General features: G+C 39.8%; 1 protein-coding gene across 4 annotated transcripts; it reads left to right on the top strand.

Moving 5' to 3' along the window:
* Positions 1-2,678: 2,678 nt before the first annotated feature.
* Positions 2,679-21,127, top strand: LOC107700392 (brain-derived neurotrophic factor-like). 4 transcript variants are annotated; one of them, XM_016502024.1, is made up of 2 exons: positions 2,679-2,727; positions 20,205-21,127. In XM_016502024.1, exons 1-2 carry the CDS (start codon positions 2,725-2,727, stop codon positions 21,021-21,023), a joined length of 822 nt encoding a protein of 273 aa, XP_016357510.1. In that variant the 5' UTR covers positions 2,679-2,724; the 3' UTR covers positions 21,024-21,127. The 4 variants fall into 4 exon arrangements, with proteins under 4 accessions (XP_016357510.1, XP_016357512.1, XP_016357513.1 ...); XM_016502026.1 differs by lacking the exon at positions 2,679-2,727 and adding an exon at positions 3,802-3,819; XM_016502027.1 differs by lacking the exon at positions 2,679-2,727 and adding an exon at positions 4,830-4,886.
* Positions 21,128-22,138: the final 1,011 nt, after the last annotated feature.

Below are 22,138 nucleotides of genomic sequence, written 5' to 3'. Positions count from 1 at the left end.
TTATAAATCATACAGAATTAGTTTTTTTGAGAAAGTAAAAATGCACAAAGTTTCCTGTAAGGGGTAGGTTTAGGGGTAAGGTTGGTGTAGGGCAATAGCACATACAGTTTGTACAGTATAAAAACCATTACACCTATGGAATGTCCCCATAAAACATGGAAACACAACATGAGTGTGTGTGTGTGTGCGTGTGTGTGTGTGTAATAGGAGAATAAATAGCAATGTTTCAGGTTCTTAAATAAACAACCGAGCCAAAATTAAAGGCGTCGGATGAGAGCCGGAGTGGTGGGTGTAGTCTTAGGTAGGAGAAGATGCTGGTGGTCTGATTGACCTGTAGTTTGAGGTTCTGGGTATCTCTGTTTAGGAGTTACGGGGGAGGGCAGAGGTGGTGCAGAGGGCCGCATGTGAGTCATCCAGGAAGCCTGTGAAAACTGTGGGAGCGTGGAAAGAACAGAGGAGAGGAAAGGAAGACCGGAGTGATGAAGTGATTCAGTTTTGAGAAAGGAGATGAAGTGATGAAGATCTGGATGCTGCGTTAAGACATTCAGAGGAGAATCAATGTGGTGTCCTCAATACTGGCCCTGACCCCTCCACATGAGGTACACTTTTTATGCAATGAAGCGGCATTTTATTCTGTTTACCCACTTCAAGGGACATGTCCCTAAGCAACACAGCCCTCTATCCATTTCGAAGGTCTTCATTTTAAATACCTGTATACTCCACAAACTATACTCACCCTTTTTCAACCTTGAACCATTCATTCTTTGAAAAAATTTCTTCCTTAATATCCTTGCTCATTAATGTGTCCTGACAGTGCATTGTTGATCCTCATCTGATCATGGAGAACTAGTCTGTGTTAGTCTGCAGTGCACCAAGACCTGCAAGAGCAAAAGGGAGGGATGAATGTGAGGCAGGAAGCTCAGTAACAGACAAATGTTCAATAAAAAAGTAAACAAGTAAACCTTTAAAAGAAACACTCATCATATTTGATTAAGGTATGTATTGTGACCAGAAATCTATTGTATTGAAATGGTTTTGTTTCTGCTTTAGTAAAGAAGCAGCTATCTATATCATCCAAACTTATTCAATGGAAATTTTCCAAGAAATGGAAAATACATTAAAAGTGCATTTTTAAATTATTGAAAAACCTTAAGAACCCAATCTGAAGAAAAGGTGTCTCAAATTGCAGTAAATCTTAAGCAGACTGGCAGGGATGATAGATGCAGTTGTGTGTAATCAGCTTTTTCTTGAAGTAAAGCAAACCCAAGACCAGACAAACAGACAAACACAGAGGCAGCCTGTTTTCATTCATTTCCTGTCTGATATGAGGGGATCAATAGTCAGGTATATGCTGTCATATCCCACTACTGACTAACAAGCAAATAAGTTAGATTCTTATTGTTGCTGGCAGTAATCCAGGGCCCCGAATGGATGAATGAATGAATGAATGAATGAATGAATGAATGAATGAACTTCATTTTTTGTTGAATCAAAACAGCAACTTAGACTTGTGAGTTTAGAGGAAACAACGTCCGTTAATACTAACCAGAAAATAAGTTTCTGTGAGAAAGGGGTCTGTCCACTGATCTTTTGAACTTATTCTCCCTTTCTTTCCTCCCAGCTCGTTTACTGTGCGTCTCCGTGTTGCTAAGCATACTGTTTACTGTTGCTCTGAGTTATAAATACAGTAGCGTTTCGTGTCTTTTACAACTCTCCGGCTCGAACGAATCTTGGCTCATATGTGGGTAAATACCACCTATTACTCATGTCACTTTCCAGTACATTTGTAGGACACATCCAAGCATAGCGCCTCGTCACTGCATAACAATTAGATGTCTGAGTGTCCGCGCTCTGATGGAATTTTACTGATAACAGACAACGGTCGTACTTGGATTTCGTGACTTCCATTTCATTCTTCTATGTCAAGATAAAGGCGTACGGGGGAAAATAACGTTGTAATTTCTTTAAGTTGACAGCGTGCCTCAAGACTGACGAGGATTCAGCTTTTTTCTTTTCCTATAGTACAAGCATAACGAAGCTCAAAACTGTATTGCACAGATGTAAGTATGGTACTTAAACCCATGTTTTTCCTCTGTTTTGGCTTTCAATAGCACAGCTTTGTAGCAGCAGCAACAAGTCTCCCGAGAACTTAGTCCTACTTGGCAGAAAATAATATTGTGAAATGTGATCTTACCTGATTTATCCCTCAGCTGGGAACACAGCCAGATTGAAAAATGTCTTGAACTGTACTGGCTTCGCGTAATGTTGACATATCACGCGCAATGCACGCACAGACACGCGAAAAAAGGTGCACATTGCTGTCTTGGATGCGCAACTTTTCTTATGGTCATTCATTTTCACTCAGCGTCTCGGGGTTGTAGTTACTACCTAAACTTGACCGCCTTCGCTTATTTCAATCACGTAAGAGCACTAACGGCTTTTCTCTTGAGCGAGGGCACTGCGTAAATCTGTATAGGGGTTTTGGGTAAATCGTGACTGGTTGCTATTTGTCCTGTCGGCACAGTCACCAAGGTGTTAGAGAGTTTAAGCACGCGGATATTGCAAAGGGTTATTAGATTCATAAGTCACCCAAGTGGTGGGCGATCTTCTGAGCACGGCAGAAGTTCTCATATGATGACTTCAAACAAGACACATTACCTACCAGCATCTGTTGGAGTGTGTGGATATTAAGACATTTCTATCTCCAGGACAGCATAGGGGAACATGGTAAGTAGCATGGAAATACACTTAAAGGAATAATTACTCCAAAAGGCATGGCTTGTGTTTACACTGTAGGGTTGGTATCAAAAGAACAGATTTTTGATGTACAGAGTGCTCTCGTGCATATGGACCCTAACGCTGAAGGCTACTTACACGAGGGTTCAGGTTTGCTAACACGAATGTAAAACTTGTAATGCTGCTTTTTTTCTGTGAATCGGAGCTAGAGAACAAAATCTGGGCAAACCAAACGCAGGCGCATACACAGCCGTAGAATATACATTATAATTGGGTTTTTGCCTTTGTTGCGCTGTGTGCCAATCGGCGCTTTGATGCCTGTTGGGCTTTTAGTCTTTATACTGAAAATCATTTTTACAAGTGCTTTCTCTGTAATTGAAAAAGCAACATGTGTAGATATGTCCATCTGCCCTGCAGGACAAAAGCAGAGCACCAAGACACTATTACTGTGTGATTTGGGGACATGGGTTTCAAGCCTTTTGGGGGAACTCCTCTTTAGAGGGTTATGAGCAACTTTGCAGATAAGTGATTCTTTTGTTAAGAAAACGACCGGCCAACATGTGATCAAATATTAACAGGACGGGCTTGCCAAGGATATATTCACGTGACAAGGCGTGGGGAAGCAATAGAGTAAAGCAATATCAAGTGGCACTTAACGAAAGTATAGATTTTTGCCTCTAAGTAACCTTAGCTGTGCTATGATTTCAGCACTTTGGACAGAGGCACCGGAGTCGTTGAACGCTGCGGACTAACACGGAGTGAGTGGACATCGCCTTTTGTGTTTTGCAGTTCTTTTGCCAACGCTAGGGAATTGGTTCACTTTTTCCTTCTTTTTTTCGCTTTCGGAGGGAGACCGGTGAAAAAAAACAAAACAAACGCGAGGAAAAGAACCAGTCAATAGTGGGGCTGCTTTGCGCTTGGAGTTTTGTCGCCACTTAGAGCATGTGAACGTTGAAATGGTAGAGCTGCTGTAGTGTACGCGTACTTTGCAAGCTCCTCTTGGTGCACAGCGTTAACTTTGGGAAATGCAAGTGTTGGTCTTGGAGATCTAACCACTGATAGTGGTTGTCAGCTCTTAAAAAGGTAAGACCTGTTTGTTTTATTCTCCACTTTACTAGCAGTCCTTCTTGGACAGATGTTTTACTTCTACATAGTGAAATGGCACCTCTTTACGCATTTTAACTTTGATTAGTGGTTACAGATGGAGAAATGTTATGCTGTGAGGTATAGCTTTGAGTAGTGATGTAGAGAGAAGGCACTGAGTCATGGGGGAAATGTTAAACTTACGTTATCATTTTACATTTTACCTTTACTTTACTCGTATGTTTTTACACTAACTAAAGCCGAAAACCAAATGGTGACAAAGTTGTTTCAATTAACAGCCACAGTTCTGTCACGACATCATTGAAAACGAATCATGTATTTATTTCTGTATCTCACAGTTCACCCCTATAGAGACGTTCACATTTAGCAGTTATTTTACATGTTTTGTTATTTATAGCGCAACACAAAAAATAAGTAAATAGTGCATGTAAGTGCGTAAACAGCTGACTTTCCGTCCTCATCATAACCAAATGCTTGCGGAATGCTTGGTCTTAAATGCGCAATTGTCTAGCACACGCTTTCCTTTGCTTTCTGAATAATGGAGCATATATTTAATAAAATACACGACTCTGCACGAGCTACCTCCTGCTTATTGTCTTGCTGAAAACGAAAAGAGCCTCGAAAGTATAGATTTTTGCCTCTAAGTAACCTTAGCTGTGCTATGATTTCAGCACTTTGGACAGAGGCACCGGAGTCGTTGAACGCTGCGGACTAACACGGAGTGAGTGGACATCGCCTTTTGTGTTTTGCAGTTCTTTTGCCAACGCTAGGGAATTGGTTCACTTTTTCCTTCTTTTTTTCGCTTTCGGAGGGAGACCGGTGAAAAAAAAAAAAACAAACGCGAGGAAAAGAACCAGTCAATAGTGGGGCTGCTTTGCGCTTGGAGTTTTGTCGCCACTTAGAGCATGTGAACGTTGAAATGGTAGAGCTGCTGTAGTGTACGCGTACTTTGCAAGCTCCACTTGGTGCACAGCGTTAACTTTGGGAAATGCAAGTGTTGGTCTTGGAGATCTAACCACTGATAGTGGTTGTCAGCTCTTAAAAAGGTAAGACCTGTTTGTTTTATTCTCCACTTTACTAGCAGTCCTTCTTGGACAGATGTTTTACTTCTACATAGTGAAATGGCACCTCTTTACGCATTTTAACTTTGATTAGTGGTTACAGATGGAGAAATGTTATGCTGTGAGGTATAGCTTTGAGTAGTGATGTAGAGAGAAGGCACTGAGTCATGGGGGAAATGTTAAACTTACGTTATCATTTTACATTTTACCTTTACTTTACTCGTATGTTTTTACACTAACTAAAGCCGAAAACCAAATGGTGACAAAGTTGTTTCAATTAACAGCCACAGTTCTGTCACGACATCATTGAAAACGAATCATGTATTTATTTCTGTATCTCACAGTTCACCCCTATAGAGACGTTCACATTTAGCAGTTATTTTACATGTTTTGTTATTTATAGCGCAACACAAAAAATAAGTAAATAGTGCATGTAAGTGCGTAAACAGCTGACTTTCCGTCCTCATCATAACCAAATGCTTGCGGAATGCTTGGTCTTAAATGCGCAATTGTCTAGCACACGCTTTCCTTTGCTTTCTGAATAATGGAGCATATATTTAATAAAATACACGACTCTGCACGAGCTACCTCCTGCTTATTGTCTTGCTGAAAACGAAAAGAGCCTGTCTATCTATCTATCTATCTATCTATCTATCTGTCTGTCTGTCTGTCTGTCTATCTATCTATCTATCTATATCTATCTATCTATCTGTGGTTGTTATTCTCGTCATCCTTTCTTATCCGCTATAAATGTTGTTTTCGTTAGCATGGAGGGATAATTTATTCGTTGAATCGATTCTAAAGTGGTGCAACCAGCCCGTATCAATGTAATCGCGTCTGTAGCATCTCCGCACCTCGTCGTCGTGGACATATTGTTTGTGTTTTTACTACGGACCGCTTCTCCGTTTCATTCATCCCGAGATTTCCACTCCTCTCCTCCAGCATCACCTGCTCATCTCGCTCCCCAGCGCACAGGTCTGTCTGTGCACACGCCGAACAGTTGGGAACCACTTAGAGCTAAAAGCTTTCGCCACAGATAACATATCTTGTTAAAGTATTTTGAATTGCCTCGCCAAAAATAGCCCGTTGGTCAAAACTGTGTGTGTGTGTGTGTGTGTGTGTGTGTGTGTGTGTTTGTGTGTTCATATATATATTTCCAGTTAAAGTGAATAAGAATTTGGATAGGCGTGGTCAGATTTTGTTCAGACTGGGTTAGATGGAGCCAGCGATAAGATTGCCTGATAAGGAAATGGCTGAGAGGGTGTCACGCGTAATGTGGAGAAAGCTGGAGAAAAGCTGTGCAAGACTGAGGTGAAATTAGGACAGTCAGCGTTTTAAAGGAGCCATTCGCTGATGATTTTCTGACTTTTATGCCGACTAAGTTTAGGAATTCGTCTCAGTTTCTGAGAGGGATGAGCGGATGGTATTGGCTACGGTCGTTTTTTTTTCCTTTGTATCCAAGAATCTGATTAAAGGGTGAAGCGATTGAATGACAGACAGATATGAAAGCCCACGGGCGCCTCATCACTGCGTTCATCAAGAGTCTATCAGGCGGGAGACATTCAGTGTGTCATTTAGTTGCTTTTAAATGATCCTTATGACTGTTTCTCTTTGTCCGGCAGCGTTAGCTTCTTTCAGCACTGCTAAATCGGTCATTTCTCTATTAAACATTTTTCCCTTATCATAATCGTACGAAACATATTGTCGAGAAAATCTGTTGTTACAAAAACAATGTATCGAACATCTGACTTTAAAGGGACATAAATCAAGTGGGACAGCAGCATATGTTTTTTGGACTAGTCCAACAATAATAGCAGCTGGTTTTATAACTAGATTGTATTATTACCGTTTTGTCATTGTACTCTTCGTAATGCTCTTGTAATTTTCTGGCAAATATTATGAACATTATTGTTGACATGCAACAAAACGGTCACGAGCGCCGTTTTTATGAGCAAATATTTCATGCATAATTTCAGCTGTTTTTCAACGAAATAATGCTTGTTTTTGCTTACAAATAACCCAGTGGTGACTGCCTAAATACTTCTGCATCAATATATGAAATATGTTTTTTAGCTTTGTTTAGAGTGAAATGTTACTATTAAACGATTATTTGTTTGTGATTTTATTACACCTCTGACGGCTCAGAGTCATGTTTTCATTTACTGAATGCATATTTTTCATTTATAAACATAAACGTATTTATAATATAATTTTAGATCATAAGACAGAGAAGGATAGAGATATGGGTTGGTGGTGTGGGTGTGGGCAGGCGGGGGGAGGGGGCTGGAGGCGAATGCGGGGAGGATGGGGGGTGCTGGGGGATGGCACGACACACTTTGTATGTACGGAAGGATTTTTTATAGAACTTTCTGCAATGTACGTCATCGGATCAGTCCATAAATGGGGTTGTGTTATCTAGCTGAGAATCCCTCTCCGCCCCCTCCCCTCCGCTCTCTGATCGCTGCAGAGTTAAGGGTGGGCGTCAATAACAAATCTGAGCCTGGTGGGTTATTGTGGCATTATATTTTTACAGTTTAATCTGCGTTTTCTTCATCCTCGTTTGACTGACCGCCGCGGACGATAAGGGGATATTTATTTATGAACTAAATATGAAAGTTGTTTTGTTTACGGAGAGCGGCTTTCTTAATTAACTTTCATAGAGATGTACCGACTTATTACGCCCTGCTTCACTCGAGGGATGAATTTATTATAGGCCTACTGAATATGCAGAATTCCTTTGGGAAATAAAAGCATGTGCTCGTCACAAGTGCGGAAAAAAAAAGGTCCGGGTTTTTTTTTTTTTTTCATTGACCCCCACTTAAAAGATTATATTTTGCGAACAATAGTCTCTCAGTTTTGCGAACAACAATAATCATCATCGCATTAAGATTAATCACAATTTTAATAAATTGTGTAATTTGGTGGGCTAATTTACTACGTGGTGCCAAAATCATTTGAATCATACTTCCGACGCTTTTAGTTTAATTATTCTGTGTTTATGAGGCTATTTGGACAAGTCTAAAGATATTTAGTCAATTGGCACCTCCGATCGCGGGATATTCTGCGCAAGAAAACCTCAAGAGGTTTGAGGAATTGGGCGCGCACTCTAGCGCAAAGCGCTCATTCTGCTTGAGGTCGTGTGATATCTACACTTTATGGTGTAATTCCTCCATAATCTGCTGGTAAACGACGCTAGATATGTATGTTTTTCTGTAAGATTTTTGATAAGAACTTTGCTATTTTGGGTGTTGTGACCCCATTGTATTTATATTTGCTGTTTCACATTTAGGGTGTTTGTGTGTCTGTGAATGTGTGCATGGGATATATGTTATTGACCTCCAGCATATATCTGCATCCTAATTCGAACAGTTTGATGGGGTCTGTATGATGAGATTTGCTACTTGTTTGCCACCCACCTGTGTGCTTTACTCAATGATATAAAATAGAGTGGCATTTGCCTCTCTGTATGTGAATAGCTACAGAGCAGCATTAGTGCTGGTGCCTGGCAACTAAGGCTCCGCCAAGGAATCCTCTAACTATTCGTCAACGTCAATGCTTGGGTATGTATATGCAGGACTTCTCTAACATGTTTGCAATGTGCCTCTGTGGATGTTGGTTATGGCATCCGGACTGTGTTTGTGTTTGAGCATGACTTTGATAGACTTGCTGCTATTTCTAAGGGCTCACGGTTGTTGAACAATGCAAACTTTTTACCCCCACATTTAAATGTTTAACATTTCTTAGAAGTCATTTAGACTGCATTTTCTCTCCGACTGCTTTGTAGAACAGTGATTTCCATTCTTCGTGAACACTTTTGAGTTCTTAATTTCTCATTTTCATTTGTAACAATGTATAAGAAAATCAGTGCAATTTTGAGCTTACAACCGACAATCAGATCATTTTTAGTGCTATTTCAAATCTGAAGTGGAATGTTTCTTTATAGTGTTTATTTTCACATGCATTCATTTTTTATAAGTCCACAGTATATTAATAAATCTATATTTGAAATTAATATACAAAAAATGCATTATAACCACAAAAGACAGGTTACAATAGTGCATGACAAGAACTGTCTACCTAATTATGTAAATATACTCACCCTTGACACATAAGGGTTTGTTGGGCAAGCAAAAGGCTAGATTACCAGAGGATGTGTGTACAAAGGGATAAAGTGCAGTAGAGGGCTTATACCCCACGGATACATTACCAGTGTAGCTGGTGTATGCTGCAAGGGATAGATTACAGTTACGTGGATTGTATAGCTCATTGTGTCTATGTGCTAAAGTGGATATCTAAGTGTGTAGTCCTATAATGTAGCTGCTATAAGTCAAGACTTTGAGATTTTTATCTTACACGGCTGGCCACTGTTGGCCACATTGGCCCTTTAGTGATACCAGGGACCTGTTACATCTTGCTATTGGAGAGATGAGCACTGCACAATTCTTCAGTGTACAGAGTGCATCTCAGATGAGAGACGGTGATGTGAGTCACACAAAGCACTGCCCAGACTCCCTTCCCTAAAGACAGCGAACCAAAGAAACAGAAACAGGCACCCAGGAATGGGCAAACTTAAGTTCCACAAAGTGGCTCACTCATTTCAATGCAATGACAAAATGGAAAGACGGGACCCACTTGAGTAAGTGTACATAGTCAAATGTACACTCCACATTACAGACTAAACAACACTAAATCATCGACGTTAACTGAGTTTTTTTTAAGTATACTCTGCATGATTTACATGTTTTATCGTTCATATTTGTGACCCTGGACCACAAAACCAGTCTTAAGTGTCAATTTTTCAAAATTGAGATTTATACATCATCTGAAAGCTGTGTTTTGTTAGGATAGGACAATATTTGGTCGAGATACAACTATTTGAATATCTGGAATCTGAGGGTGCAAAAAAATCAAAATATTGAGAAAATCGCCTTTAAAGTTATCCAAATTAAGTCCTTAGCAATGCATATTACCAATCAAAAATTAAGTGGCTATTGCTACAAATATACCCCAGCGACTTAAGACTGGTTTTGTGGTCCAGGGTCACATTTTTGTTGACAGCTGGCTTGTGTGGGAAATGTTCGTGAAGACTTGGCTACACGCTTAAAAATAAAGATACAAAAAGGGTGTTCTGCAGCAGTGCCAAGAACCATTTGGGTCCACCAAAGAACCGTTCATAATAGTTATCGGAAGGAACGAATGTTCTTCTTGGTGTGAAGAACATTTTATATAATCTAAATAACCCATTTCCACTATAAAGAAAATTTTTGTGAAATGGAAAGTTTCCATGGATGTTAAAAGTTATTCCCGGAACCACAGATACCAATAAAGAACCTTTATTTTCTAGCACTGGCCCAAAGCTCTTTTTTTTCTCTCTCTCAGTGACTCAAGAAGCCATCAACTTTTTTTACAGCTAGTTTTGACACCCTGAAAGTTTTGTTATCTTGCCCTGGAGTAGCGGACACTATTTCACCATTTCAGGTTTGTAAAGGACACAGATCTCCTCCAACATGTTCAGAGAGATGTTCAGTCATTAAGTGTGACAAGGCAACTTCAAAATCGTATTTTTGCCATTGTGTGGAAGACCTGTTCTGTCAGCTCCAGGATGGAATGTGCTACGATGGGTCAAGACAGAACACAAGACAACAGATGGTCTCTTGGAGTCATGTCGCTCAGTAATTGCTGATGCAACTCTTTGTCATCCAGGGTTTGCCCTCTCCTCCTGTGAACCTATGGGATGAATTATATTCATCTTGGCTTGTCCCTATAGGAGAGAGGAAGGAGCTGTAAGCATGAGTATGTCAAAACAAAAACAAGTGAAGGTGAAAGTATATTTGTAAAAGTATGTGAGTTGAGTAGTGCAAACATATAGAGGATGAGGATGAGAAGGAGAGAAAGAAACAAACAGGATGGAATATGCTACGATGGGTCAAGACAGAACACAAGACAACAGATGGCGAGTTTTTGAGAAAGCTGAGGTGACGTCATTAGCGACCCGACCTATTGGATAGAGACACGGCCATCGCTTCTGACGCCGCTCCGACTCTCTCAACATTCAACACTTTGAGCACGCCAATCCTGATGGTCAAGTTTCAGCAAATGTTTCAGCTCTAATGTCCATACTGTATGTTTTGTCATCATTTTAATGGACCCTAAAGTTTCCACAAAGTTGCAGCAAATGAAAGTCAAGGTCTTCCCACAGTTCATCTCTTGCTGTATTCTCATTAGTCCATATGTCCACTTTGTGGTTATCTTAGTTCTGTCTGTGGTGCTGGTGTCAACTTTGTGCTTGCTGTATGTGCAGTTCTGAATGAGATCCATGTTGTTTTTGTGCTCCTAATGAGAAGCAGAGTGATTTATTTATGGATTACCTAGCTGGAACAGCCTTAATGCACAGTGTGAGTGTGTGTGTGTGTGTGTGTGTGTGTGTGTGTGTGTGTGTGTGTGTGTGTGTGTGTGAGAGGAGGCAGGTGTTAGCATCCACTCCCATGCTGGGAACAGCTAGGTTTGAAACTGCTCCACCTCATTACCTTATACAGAGAATAATCATCATCACTATACACCAAAGTCATCAATATAAATCTTGTATTGGACAAGATCCAAAAGCACTTGGAGCTTTAGAGTCTTGGTGAAAGTATGGGGCTAATGATGTGGTGTATAGCATGGGGTGAAAGAACAAGGAATACTTCTCCTAAACTCCTCCTGGAAGGTCATGTTAAATACGACATAGAACAATTTTTAAATGTAAAGTCGGCAACACCAAAGCTCCAAAAGTATCAAAAAAAATTTTTTTTTTAAAAAGCTGTCGCAAATAAATTTTTACAAAATATTTTTTTTTATACTTTTGGAGCTTTGGTGTTGCCGACTTTACATTTAAAATATTTTCCACTTGTTTCTTAGTCGAGCTCCCAGTTGAGATCGATGTGCGTGCTTTTGCCTGCTCTTCACAAATACGACATAGGATAAATGGTAAAGCTGCAGCCGAAGAGCAAAATTGTATCACTGCCTCTATTAGTTTAAACATCTTTGACCATTTACCTTACAAATATCAAACAAACCGCTCCCATTATTGGAGGAATATAACTGAAACTGAAAGAACAATGAATAGTATTAAAAGCAATGAACTAACATCTGGCACATAAGCTCCTTTGGCAGACAGAGGGTCTCAAGCTGACAATAGTTTAAAATATCAAATACAGAGAGGGCCAGGGAATAATAGATCCTTGATGTGGTGGGGGCAAGGAGTGAACTCTTTACTTTGAAGATACCTTTGTGGAGTCACAATTGCAAATATCAATTTCAGCAGATGATCTATTGTCTTGCCACAAAAAGGTGTTTCATTAACCTAACGGCTGTCCATTAGGAAGCTGTTGCAGCCTTTGGTGGCTGCAAAGCAGAATAATTTAAAGTGGAATGAACTATGAAGATTTAGATGGCAATTGCAATAACTTAAAACCATAAATTATCTTTGAACTGAGAACTGCAAATGTAATAACTTAAAACCATAAATTATTATTTTACCGGTTATACAAAAGAAGCTTTGTACATGAAACTAAACAGATTTCAGGTGTAGGCTATATAATTTCCTATGTCTAAATACGAATAGTCAGCGAAAATGAAACCTGGAAAAAAAAACTAAATGCGCATTAGCTTATGTGATTCCCTTTGGTAAACAAGGGAATCATATTTTATATATATACCTTCATTATTAAGGAAAAACTATCAAAAGCCCACACTGACTCAGTGGTAATCAACTGAAGGAGCACTTAAGATGCGATGACTTAAAAAAAACGTCATTCAGGACTCAATATATTCAGGAATTAAAAAGGTTTCTCTCATATGTTGACCTTTCGGCTCACGGTAAACGCCATAATAACATGCTTTCCGGTTACTCATTAGGCATAAGCGTGTCACTCGTTTGGCACTCGGTCTCGCTCGCGCTGGAGTCACATGTTTCAACGTCACGGCAGTAGCTAGTTAGTTACTGTAGTCGCGAGGAATGAAACCATCATTTCAAGCTGGAGAGCTCTCTCAATGCGCACTACACAGCGAGCGCTCACCATGCCATCCAACTGCTTCAACCCAACTCCAAAGGATCCGCTCAGTCATGGGAGTCCATTACCTCAACCATGCAATTTCCACCATCAATAATTTAATCTATTTGCTCAAAAGCTGAAGAGACAACTTGCAGCTGCTGCTTGGCGAAGAGCGGGCGAATATCGCAAAATAGTTACGCGGAGGGCTTATCCAAAACATCCCAGATGACACTGTCCTGCTGAATGGTCTCCTTTACGACTGGACAGAAAAGGTTGGTTTTTGCACGGAATAGAGTGATTAGGCTGCTGCAGGTTTTGTATTGGCTGTGGCTGAAATGAGAAGGGGAGTTAAGAAAGTAATCAAGTGTTGGATCATGCAGAGGCAACATGAAACGCTATCCTCGCGTTCATTAATAAGATACGGCGTTATTATGTTGATTGAATTTCTGATAGGGGTCAGTAGAAGCAAAAAGTTGTTATGGGTTATTATCCAGCGCTCTTAGCTGTTTGTCCTTGCCGCTTTTATGTGTTCAGCTGTTTAATGTTTAGTTTGATGATATTTGCGGCAATCGGGCATAAAGGACGTGGATATTTTATTGATGTGTACATTTTTACTTATTAATGGCGTAAAAGTATTACCAAACAGCATATAACAACACATTTACTCACAAGGACAGACTGTTTATACAGTTTAAGCGAAAACTATGTGTACGAACGTTCAGAGAATAAACGCGTTTCGTGAATTCAATTAGACTTGCAGAACATGAAACTTTAGATCATCGTTTAGGTTTACCGTGAAGAGTCTAGCCTTCCCCTGAAACAGATAAACTCCCAGGGCGAAGATAAAGTTTTCAAATTAAAAACTAACAAGTCAATTATAGTTCTGGGCCGCTTTTGGATGCTAACTGGTCAAAACTGCTTAAACTAATTCATGCTGCTAGTTTATTTTCTCAAAGTCGCAATTGACTTTGTTGTAATGCTGTTTAGCATATAGTGACCAGCATGTCATGATATCTATAATATATTAAAGATATGCACACAAATTTGTTTTAGATGAAAAGCATATAGATGATGTAGGCTGCAGCAAAGAAAACAGGCCTATTCATTCTTATTAATCTGCGTTCTCTCTTATGTTTATGTGTCAGAAAGAAAAATATGTTTCTAATGGTCTATTTCTGCTTGCCTTCGCTTCAAAATGCGCTTTATGTAGACGAATGCGCCATCTAGTGCAAAAGTGTTGTAAAGCCTGTTAACGAGTAAAGGATGGATTGTGTGGATGCTGCTGTTTTAAAACAATCGTCTGTCTCAGACACCACTTTTCTAGTTTAGAAGATCTAACATGGTGTTAAGTTTATACTAGCTGTAATGGCATAGGCCTATTCCCGCACAATCGCGTCTTGAGAGGTTTTTTGATAGCTGGTACCCGCAGGACGTTTCAAATTCCTTAGAAAGTTCCTGGAAAAAAACTCAATCTCTACTAACATATAGAGTGGCAAATCTTAGAAGATATTTCCCTCGCGGGTCCAGTTTGCCAATGCGTTGCCCTTTCTCCTGTTACGAGACAAGACGAAACTTAGCTATACATAAATTATTACAGCACTCATTTGTCTTTGTCTTCAGTATTGTATAAAGCGCTATACAAATAAAGGTGACTTTACTTGACTTCTGCCTTTCAGCAACAGAGACATAGGCTATTTACATTCCCGAACAAGTGAGCGACTTTTACAATGACTTTCAGTGGGGTCGTCTGTTTTGTAGGAATGTTTAAAGCATTCTGTTTATGATTATTGTACATAATTGTAGCCTAAGGATACTTCTCTGGGTGTAATCTGTCGAGTTTCGTCTTGCGCAACTTGCCACTAGTTCGCCAAACGTCAATTATCTAAGACTTTTTAAACAAAGCATTTATTATGATATACTGTGATTATGTTAATCTGTAATGAAGTGACCGCCCGATACTGATCATACTGCGCGTGCGCAGTTTACTATTGTTATGGTTGCCTCCGACATCTGTTCCGTTCGTTATTTGACAACAGGTGAAAATACGGCCTCCGACTAACTTAAAATCTAACTTCTATCATTGGTTTTGATTGTAAAAAAAAAAAAAAAAAACATTGAGACAGAACAATTGAGACAAAATCAATTCACCACAATCAGCTGTCCTGAAACATTTACAAAAATAATAGTTCAACCTACAATTTCACAATCAACATAAAAATTAAGATGTTCCATACATGAGATTCTGTAAGTGTTTGATAAGGAGGTTCTTGTGCTCTGATAATGCCAGAGCTAACGCATTACTGTGACACGCTCTCATTAAGAACACGCAGGCTTTACCAGCTAATACAATGAAATGTGTGCTGTCTCCATCAGTGTATAGAGAGTGATTACTGGTGAGCAGAGTGTTATCTACAGTAAGAGCAGAGATAAGCCAATGACTGATTAAAAGAGCTGTGAATAGAGGAAAGACATCCCTGACATGTGTATCGACAGCCCTAATACCAGCAGACAAGCAGTTGTAAACATGCTGGTAGTTAACATAAAATACCTTCAGAAAGTTGATATGTCCTCAGTGACATGGAACATTTTATCTAAAACTAGTTTAAACAAAATTTGACAATTGTTTTATACTTATTATGCATTCAGCTTTTATGAGCTATGGCAAAGGCATGAAACCATTGAAACTCAAAAGATATTCAGAAACCAAATAAACTGTAGAGACAAGTCAGCTGGGGTTTTTTATTTAAAAAAAAAAAAAAAAAGCCCTATTGAAACATATATATATATATATATATATATATACTTGGGAAAATAACTTTTAAATAAGGCATAACACCCCCATCACATGAATTACACTTAATCTAAACAGTTTCAGTCTCTCTCCTTTTAGTGTTTTATACATATTTTGTTTTGTTTTCAGCAGTATACTGATACAAATTTCTGTAATGTTGAGAGTTTGCATCAATTTACCTTTCTCAAAATGCAGTTTCGTTAAAGATCATGACAATTTTTGTGTTAACTAGAACTATCCTTTCAGCAAATCAAGCATATTTGGGTGTTCATCACGCTGGTTGCTTTTGTACATTGCACCTTTAACATTATTTATACAGTTTGAGTTAGACAAGTTAGAGGTCTTGAACTCCTTGAACAAGCATCAACTAAACCTCTTGAAAAACCTTGCATTTGAGAACACAGATTTCACCATAGATGAACAGAGAGAGTTCTTTTGCAGTTGTCTTTTGTTATGTTACCACTAATGCCAGATTGTAACTATTATGGATTCTACATTTTAATGTGTCCTCAAAGTCAGAATAATAATTAACAGCTGAGACACCTGTGTGAGCTTAGGTGATGCACACTACAGTGTTCTTGTCATTGACACAAGTACACCAAAGCAATCTAAAATCTTTTCTCATGCTACAAACATTTTCCCCAACCTTTTTGTTCTTTTTTTCAGATATTTAATCATGCATTGTTAAATATCTTTGTCCTTAAGGAGTGAATGCCTTTTTCATTTTCCTTTAGAGTGCTAAAACTAACAGACAAGTATCTCTTACCACAATTCTGTTAAGTTGGAAGAACCTTATGCATCTGTCAAGAGTGGTTTTGTTTCTTAATCCCTCCATGGCATGAAGATTTAAGCTAATACAGTTGTGGGGGGGATCAAGATCATGCAGACCAACCTATCCTGTCCTGCCTGCCCCTTTCCAAACAATTGAGCAGGTGCATGTGGTCTTTTTGACAAAGCCATAGAGCTGCCACTCATGCCCAATTAAAGTACAATCATGTTTTACAGTGAAAGGCGTTTGAACGTGCTCCTACCAAGCCCTGACCATATGGATCAAATACAGCTGTGTGGATGAAGTATTACATCAAGCCTTCAGCACCTTACTTTGTAGATAGAAAGCTTGAAAGATCACTGAAGTCTGGATGGTTTCTCATGTGAGAGGGTTGATTGATGGAAACCTTGTTTGTTGGTTATTCAATGCCTTTTAATGAATCTGGCTTCAAAGGTCTAACAAATGGGGCACAAAAAGCATGAATTAGCAGCTTTGTTTACATGACAGTTGAACGGATTATTTCGGCATCAACCATGAAAGTCCTCTTCTTTATTTTAGACATTTAAACACACCTGGAACCATGAAGAGATTATTTTTTTGCTGCGGCTATAACCGCATTACCACTCACTTTCTTTGACCCATAAAAACACCTGTACTGCCTTGTGTACACAAACACAACTCATGTTTGCACATCATACCATATGATGACAGGATATTGATATCGCATTATTATGCGCAGCTCAAACACACGCATATTAAAAGCAGAACAAACATGTCCGTCAAGGTAATCTTGTCTTCCCTCGCTACTTTGAATGAGACAGAAGGTCTCAGTAATTGCCAACTCAGTCCCAGAGCAATAAAGTGATTCATCGTCTAGATTACATTTTAACAGGAAGTTGATTGAGAGCATAATCCATATTGATTCTCTTGATGGAAACAGGAAATAGCAGAGTTAGAAATAAAATTGTTTGTTGTTCCTGGTGAGAAGGGACCCCAGAGGAAAATGGAAAGCAATTGCGAGCTGATGGGTGGCACTGCCCCCTAGCACCACTCCTTCTAGCCCCACCGCCCTTTTCCTCTCATCTCCCTTTGAGACCAGAGAGACGTCATTAGGGTTGTTGTGCTCTTGGCCTCCACCCCCTGCCACACAACTACACACCGGTGCTCTAGTCTAATTAGGAGGGAAAGATACAATTTAGCCAGTGATGTGCACCAAAGTTCAGTAGTCAACAATAACTGACCTTTGCCCTTTTACATGATAACTCGAGCCGTGTAGCTTTGTAATATATTTAACCCTCTACCGCATGGTGTAGCCATATGGCAACATACTCTTTGTGTTCATTTCCTTGCCACTGTCTCTTGAAGAGAACATTCTCGTTTTTTTTGTTGGAAAGAGAAGACCTTAGTTTAGCCAATGATGTGCTTTGATTAAGTCACATGAAATGCAGTTTTTTTTCTGTGGCGAGATTTCTGACAGACTGCCGTCTCTTGTCGGTAGTTGCTGAAAGCAAACTAAAACGTCAGTAACAAACAAGGACCAGTCCGTGTCACTTCTACAAAAAAATCTAAAACATCACTGTTATGATGTTATGATGACATATTCACCTCTCAAAAAAGTTTTTATAAAATTCGTTTTTGGTAAATCATTCAAATGTATGTGTTGCCAAGCGGCAACACTGTGCAATAGTGGAATGACATTATTACAATAGTTTAGCTAGCTAGCAAGGTCAGCTGCAATTTGTTAAGCTGTAACAATAACAACATTAATACTAGTGATATAATGTTGATTAGTCGTATGTTAATGGTATTTGTATTATGGATATAATCAAATTGAAATGGCAATTTTACTTTTGATTAAATATGAATACAGGTAACATTACATCAGTGAGCACGGCCATATTCTATGGCAAGGTAAAGAAGAAAAGGGCAGAACTTGCTCTTGCTGCAGATGAAAAAACTGCTTTGTGAAGCTCCCACCTCATCTCACTAGCCAAACACACACACACACGCTCACACACACACGCACACACACACACACACACCCCTCGTGGACTGCAACGTCACTGAGCGAGGGGACTTTGAGCTCATTAAGTAAAGGGCTGTGATATTCTGAATCGAGACTGTGGGACTCCCAACTGGCCTATTTATAGAAAGCACATCTCCATGGCAGTCATCGCTGCGCTAGCAAATCGCAGCCGTGGCCCCAGACACCAATTAAGAATGAAACAAATGCCTTTTAGACAGGGCGTGTCCCTCCATCTCTCCTACCGGCCCGTACTGCCTTCTGCTCTGGGAGCGGATCCTCCCTCTGCCTCTTCCTGAGGCTGCGTGGGGCATCAGGAGGACAGCACACAGAGAACTGGCGAAGCCTTGCTGCGGTGCCGGATATTTTTAAATGCACCCCCCTCCACCCCCCTTTCCCCACGCCTACCTCTCCACTTCTCCTTCTCCTTCGAAAAGTGAGAGTAATGGGTATTTTTTGTTGTTGTGTATGCATGTTCCCCTGTCTGTTCGTATGCGCTGGGATGCCGTTGGATGCAATGAATTGCAGTGATTCATAGAGGGACTTCAGAGAGGTAAGAGAAAGCTGCAGAGAGGAAGGGAGAGAGGAGGAATCAAATAGGTTCACAGTTTCCTGGAATTTTCATTTAGTTGCATTGTTTTTGTAGTCAGGAAAATGTCATTGACTAGAACATTGCAGTTTGTGTGTAGGTATGAATGAGTGAATGAATGACTGGCGTCTTTTTCAATTCTTTCTGCCTTTCTTCTTCTCTATGTATCTTTCTCTGATCACTCCATTTCAAATCATTCTCTGCATTTTTACTGTCTTTCCTTATCTCTCTATCTCCTTCAGTTTTTAACTCTCTTAGTGGGAAAGATAATCATCACCCTATTGTGTGGGTACCTTCTTCCAAATTAATTCTGCTCAGCTGATTCCAGAGAAGTTTAGATGTTGTTATATATTTGGGAAGTATATAACTCATGTATAACTCAAATATTCTAAACAGAAATTAATAGTTAAAAAAATAAGAACATTTTATGATTTTAGTAGTAACAATTATATATTATTTTAATAATATCAAAATGTAAAGTAAAATTAATCCAATATTGAATTACTCATGAAAAACCTTGATGATAGAAGCTGTTCTGTCATTTTTTAGTAGGCTTTGCATGTCACCTATATCTGTTCCGTCTGATACTCACACAAGCAGTTTACACACCTCTAAGGGAACAGAGGAGGCAAGGGAGTAGGAGAGCGAGAAGGAGGAAAGGAAGGGGAAGAGAGAGACGGAGGAGAGTGGGAGCAGTTCTCTCGTGTCCTCTTAATGATACTCCAGGGTTTCTGAATTTAGCCCACTGCATTTGCTGGTGTGGGGAAGGGGGGCACAAACATGCAGGTGTGTGTGCAGGGACGGAGAAAGCACGCAGTGTTAGTTGTGCTCCCGTGGGCCAGTAACTAAAAAGAAATGAAACAAAGAAAAAACAAGTTGGCACGTTTTGTTTGTGTCTTACTTTTTTATCACATTATGGAAATGATTTGTGAATTTCATTGGGCACAATAGCACAAGGCCATTAATAAATGTGTTTAATGTAATGTTTATTGCAGCATGGTGAATGGAAATGGTTGCTTTACGTTGTGTTTTCTCTTCTTCCCTCCCCTTTCCTCACTCCCCCCATCCCTATTGTCTTTCCCCTTTTGCTGTCTCCAGTTCCAACAGGTTAGAAGAGTGATGACCATCCTGTTCGTTACTATGGTTATTTCATACTTCAGTTGCATGAGAGCTGCGCCCATGAGAGAGATCCCGGGCGTGCAGGGGGGCCACCGGGCCGAGGGCTACCTGGGCGCCGTTGCCGTCACCTCAGGCAGCCGAGGCCACGGGACTCCACAGAGTGGGGGCGGGCTGCCCTCGCTCACGGACACTTTCGAGCAGGTGATTGAGGAGTTGCTTGAGGTGGAAGGAGAAGCGACGCAGCAACTGGACCCCAGGGCCGACCAGGGCCAAGGAGGGGGTGGTCCCGCAGCCATGCCTGACTCGAAGGACGTTGACATGTACGCCTCGCGGGTGATGATCAGCAACCAAGTGCCTTTGGAGCCGCCATTACTCTTTCTCTTGGAGGAATACAAAAACTACCTGGACGCCGCCAACATGTCAATGCGTGTGCGACGGCACTCGGACCCCGTGCGGCGAGGGGAGCTCAGCGTTTGTGACAGTATTAGCCAGTGGGTGACGGCTCTGGACAAAAAGACAGCCATAGACATGTCGGGCCAGACGGTCACCGTCCTGGAGAAGGTCCCCGTGACTAACGGTCAGCTGAAGCAATACTTTTATGAGACCAAATGCAACCCCTTAGGGTACACAAAGGAGGGCTGCCGAGGAATAGACAAGCGGCACTATAACTCGCAATGCCGGACAACCCAGTCTTACGTGCGAGCCCTTACCATGGATAGCAAAAGGAAGATCGGCTGGCGGTTTATACGGATAGACACTTCGTGTGTATGCACATTGACCATTAAGAGGGGCAGATAGTGTACACAATGTATAGATTTTATTGAGAGTTCTAAAAAAGAGAGAGAAAAAAGAAAATATCTATTTGTATATATACATAACAGGGTAAATTATTCCGTCAGATGAAAAATTTTATGGACTGCATGTAAAAAAGATGAAGTTTATACAGTAAAAGTGATACTACAGTCTATTTATTGAACATATTCATGATCTTGTAAACAATTAAAAAAAGATCTGATCAGTCATTCGCGCCCAGTTCAAATTACTATACCACATTCCTCAAGACATTGTGTTTTTTACGTTGCCAAGATTTTGAGAGATGAGGAGAGGAGGGGGTGAGGAAGAATTACATTCAAGAAAAAAAAAAAAACTTGCATGCTGCTTCAATTGTGAATTGAGAAACTGTCCACTTTGGGAAAACAAGGAAACGATTTCCGACCAAAACATTCCGTTTACATTCTCAACCGTAACAGGATTTCCTCCTCTCAGTACTCTGTCTGTTTACTATCCTCAACTTCTCAAGTTAATGTTGGAAATACATACTATGTCAAGGTGCTGTTGTCAAAGCTTTGCTGTTTATTTTTTTATCCCCACAAGATGAAAAAATATATATAAAATATATATAAAATTTATTCATTGACATGTGTTCTGGATTAATATAATTCATTTTGTATGTTGTGAAGTTGTTTGCAATATTAAATTGAAATATTTGAAGAAATAAAATTACTATAGGCAACTGAAAAACAAACCCAATGTCAATAAAGTTTGAGTTAAAAAAAAAAAAAAAAACTTGCATGCTGCTTCAATTGTGAATTGAGAAACTGTCCACTTTGGGAAAACAAGGAAACGATTTCCGACCAAAACATTCCGTTTACATTCTCAACCGTAACAGGATTTCCTCCTCTCAGTACTCTGTCTGTTTACTATCCTCAACTTCTCAAGTTAATGTTGGAAATACATACTATGTCAAGGTGCTGTTGTCAAAGCTTTGCTGTTTATTTTTTTATCCACACAAGATGAAAAGATATATATAAAAAATATATAAAATTTATTCATTGACGTGTTCTGGATTAATATAATTCATTTTGTATGTTGTGAAGTTGTTTGAAATATTAAATTGAAATATTTGAAGAAAT

This window comes from Sinocyclocheilus anshuiensis, unplaced genomic scaffold (assembly GCF_001515605.1).
Source record: "Sinocyclocheilus anshuiensis isolate Anshui unplaced genomic scaffold, SAMN03320099.WGS_v1.1 scaffold154, whole genome shotgun sequence".
NCBI classification, from domain to species: domain Eukaryota; kingdom Metazoa; phylum Chordata; class Actinopteri; order Cypriniformes; family Cyprinidae; genus Sinocyclocheilus; species Sinocyclocheilus anshuiensis.
Note: the sequence above shows the minus strand (reverse complement) of the source record. Positions and strands in the feature narration are given on the sequence as shown.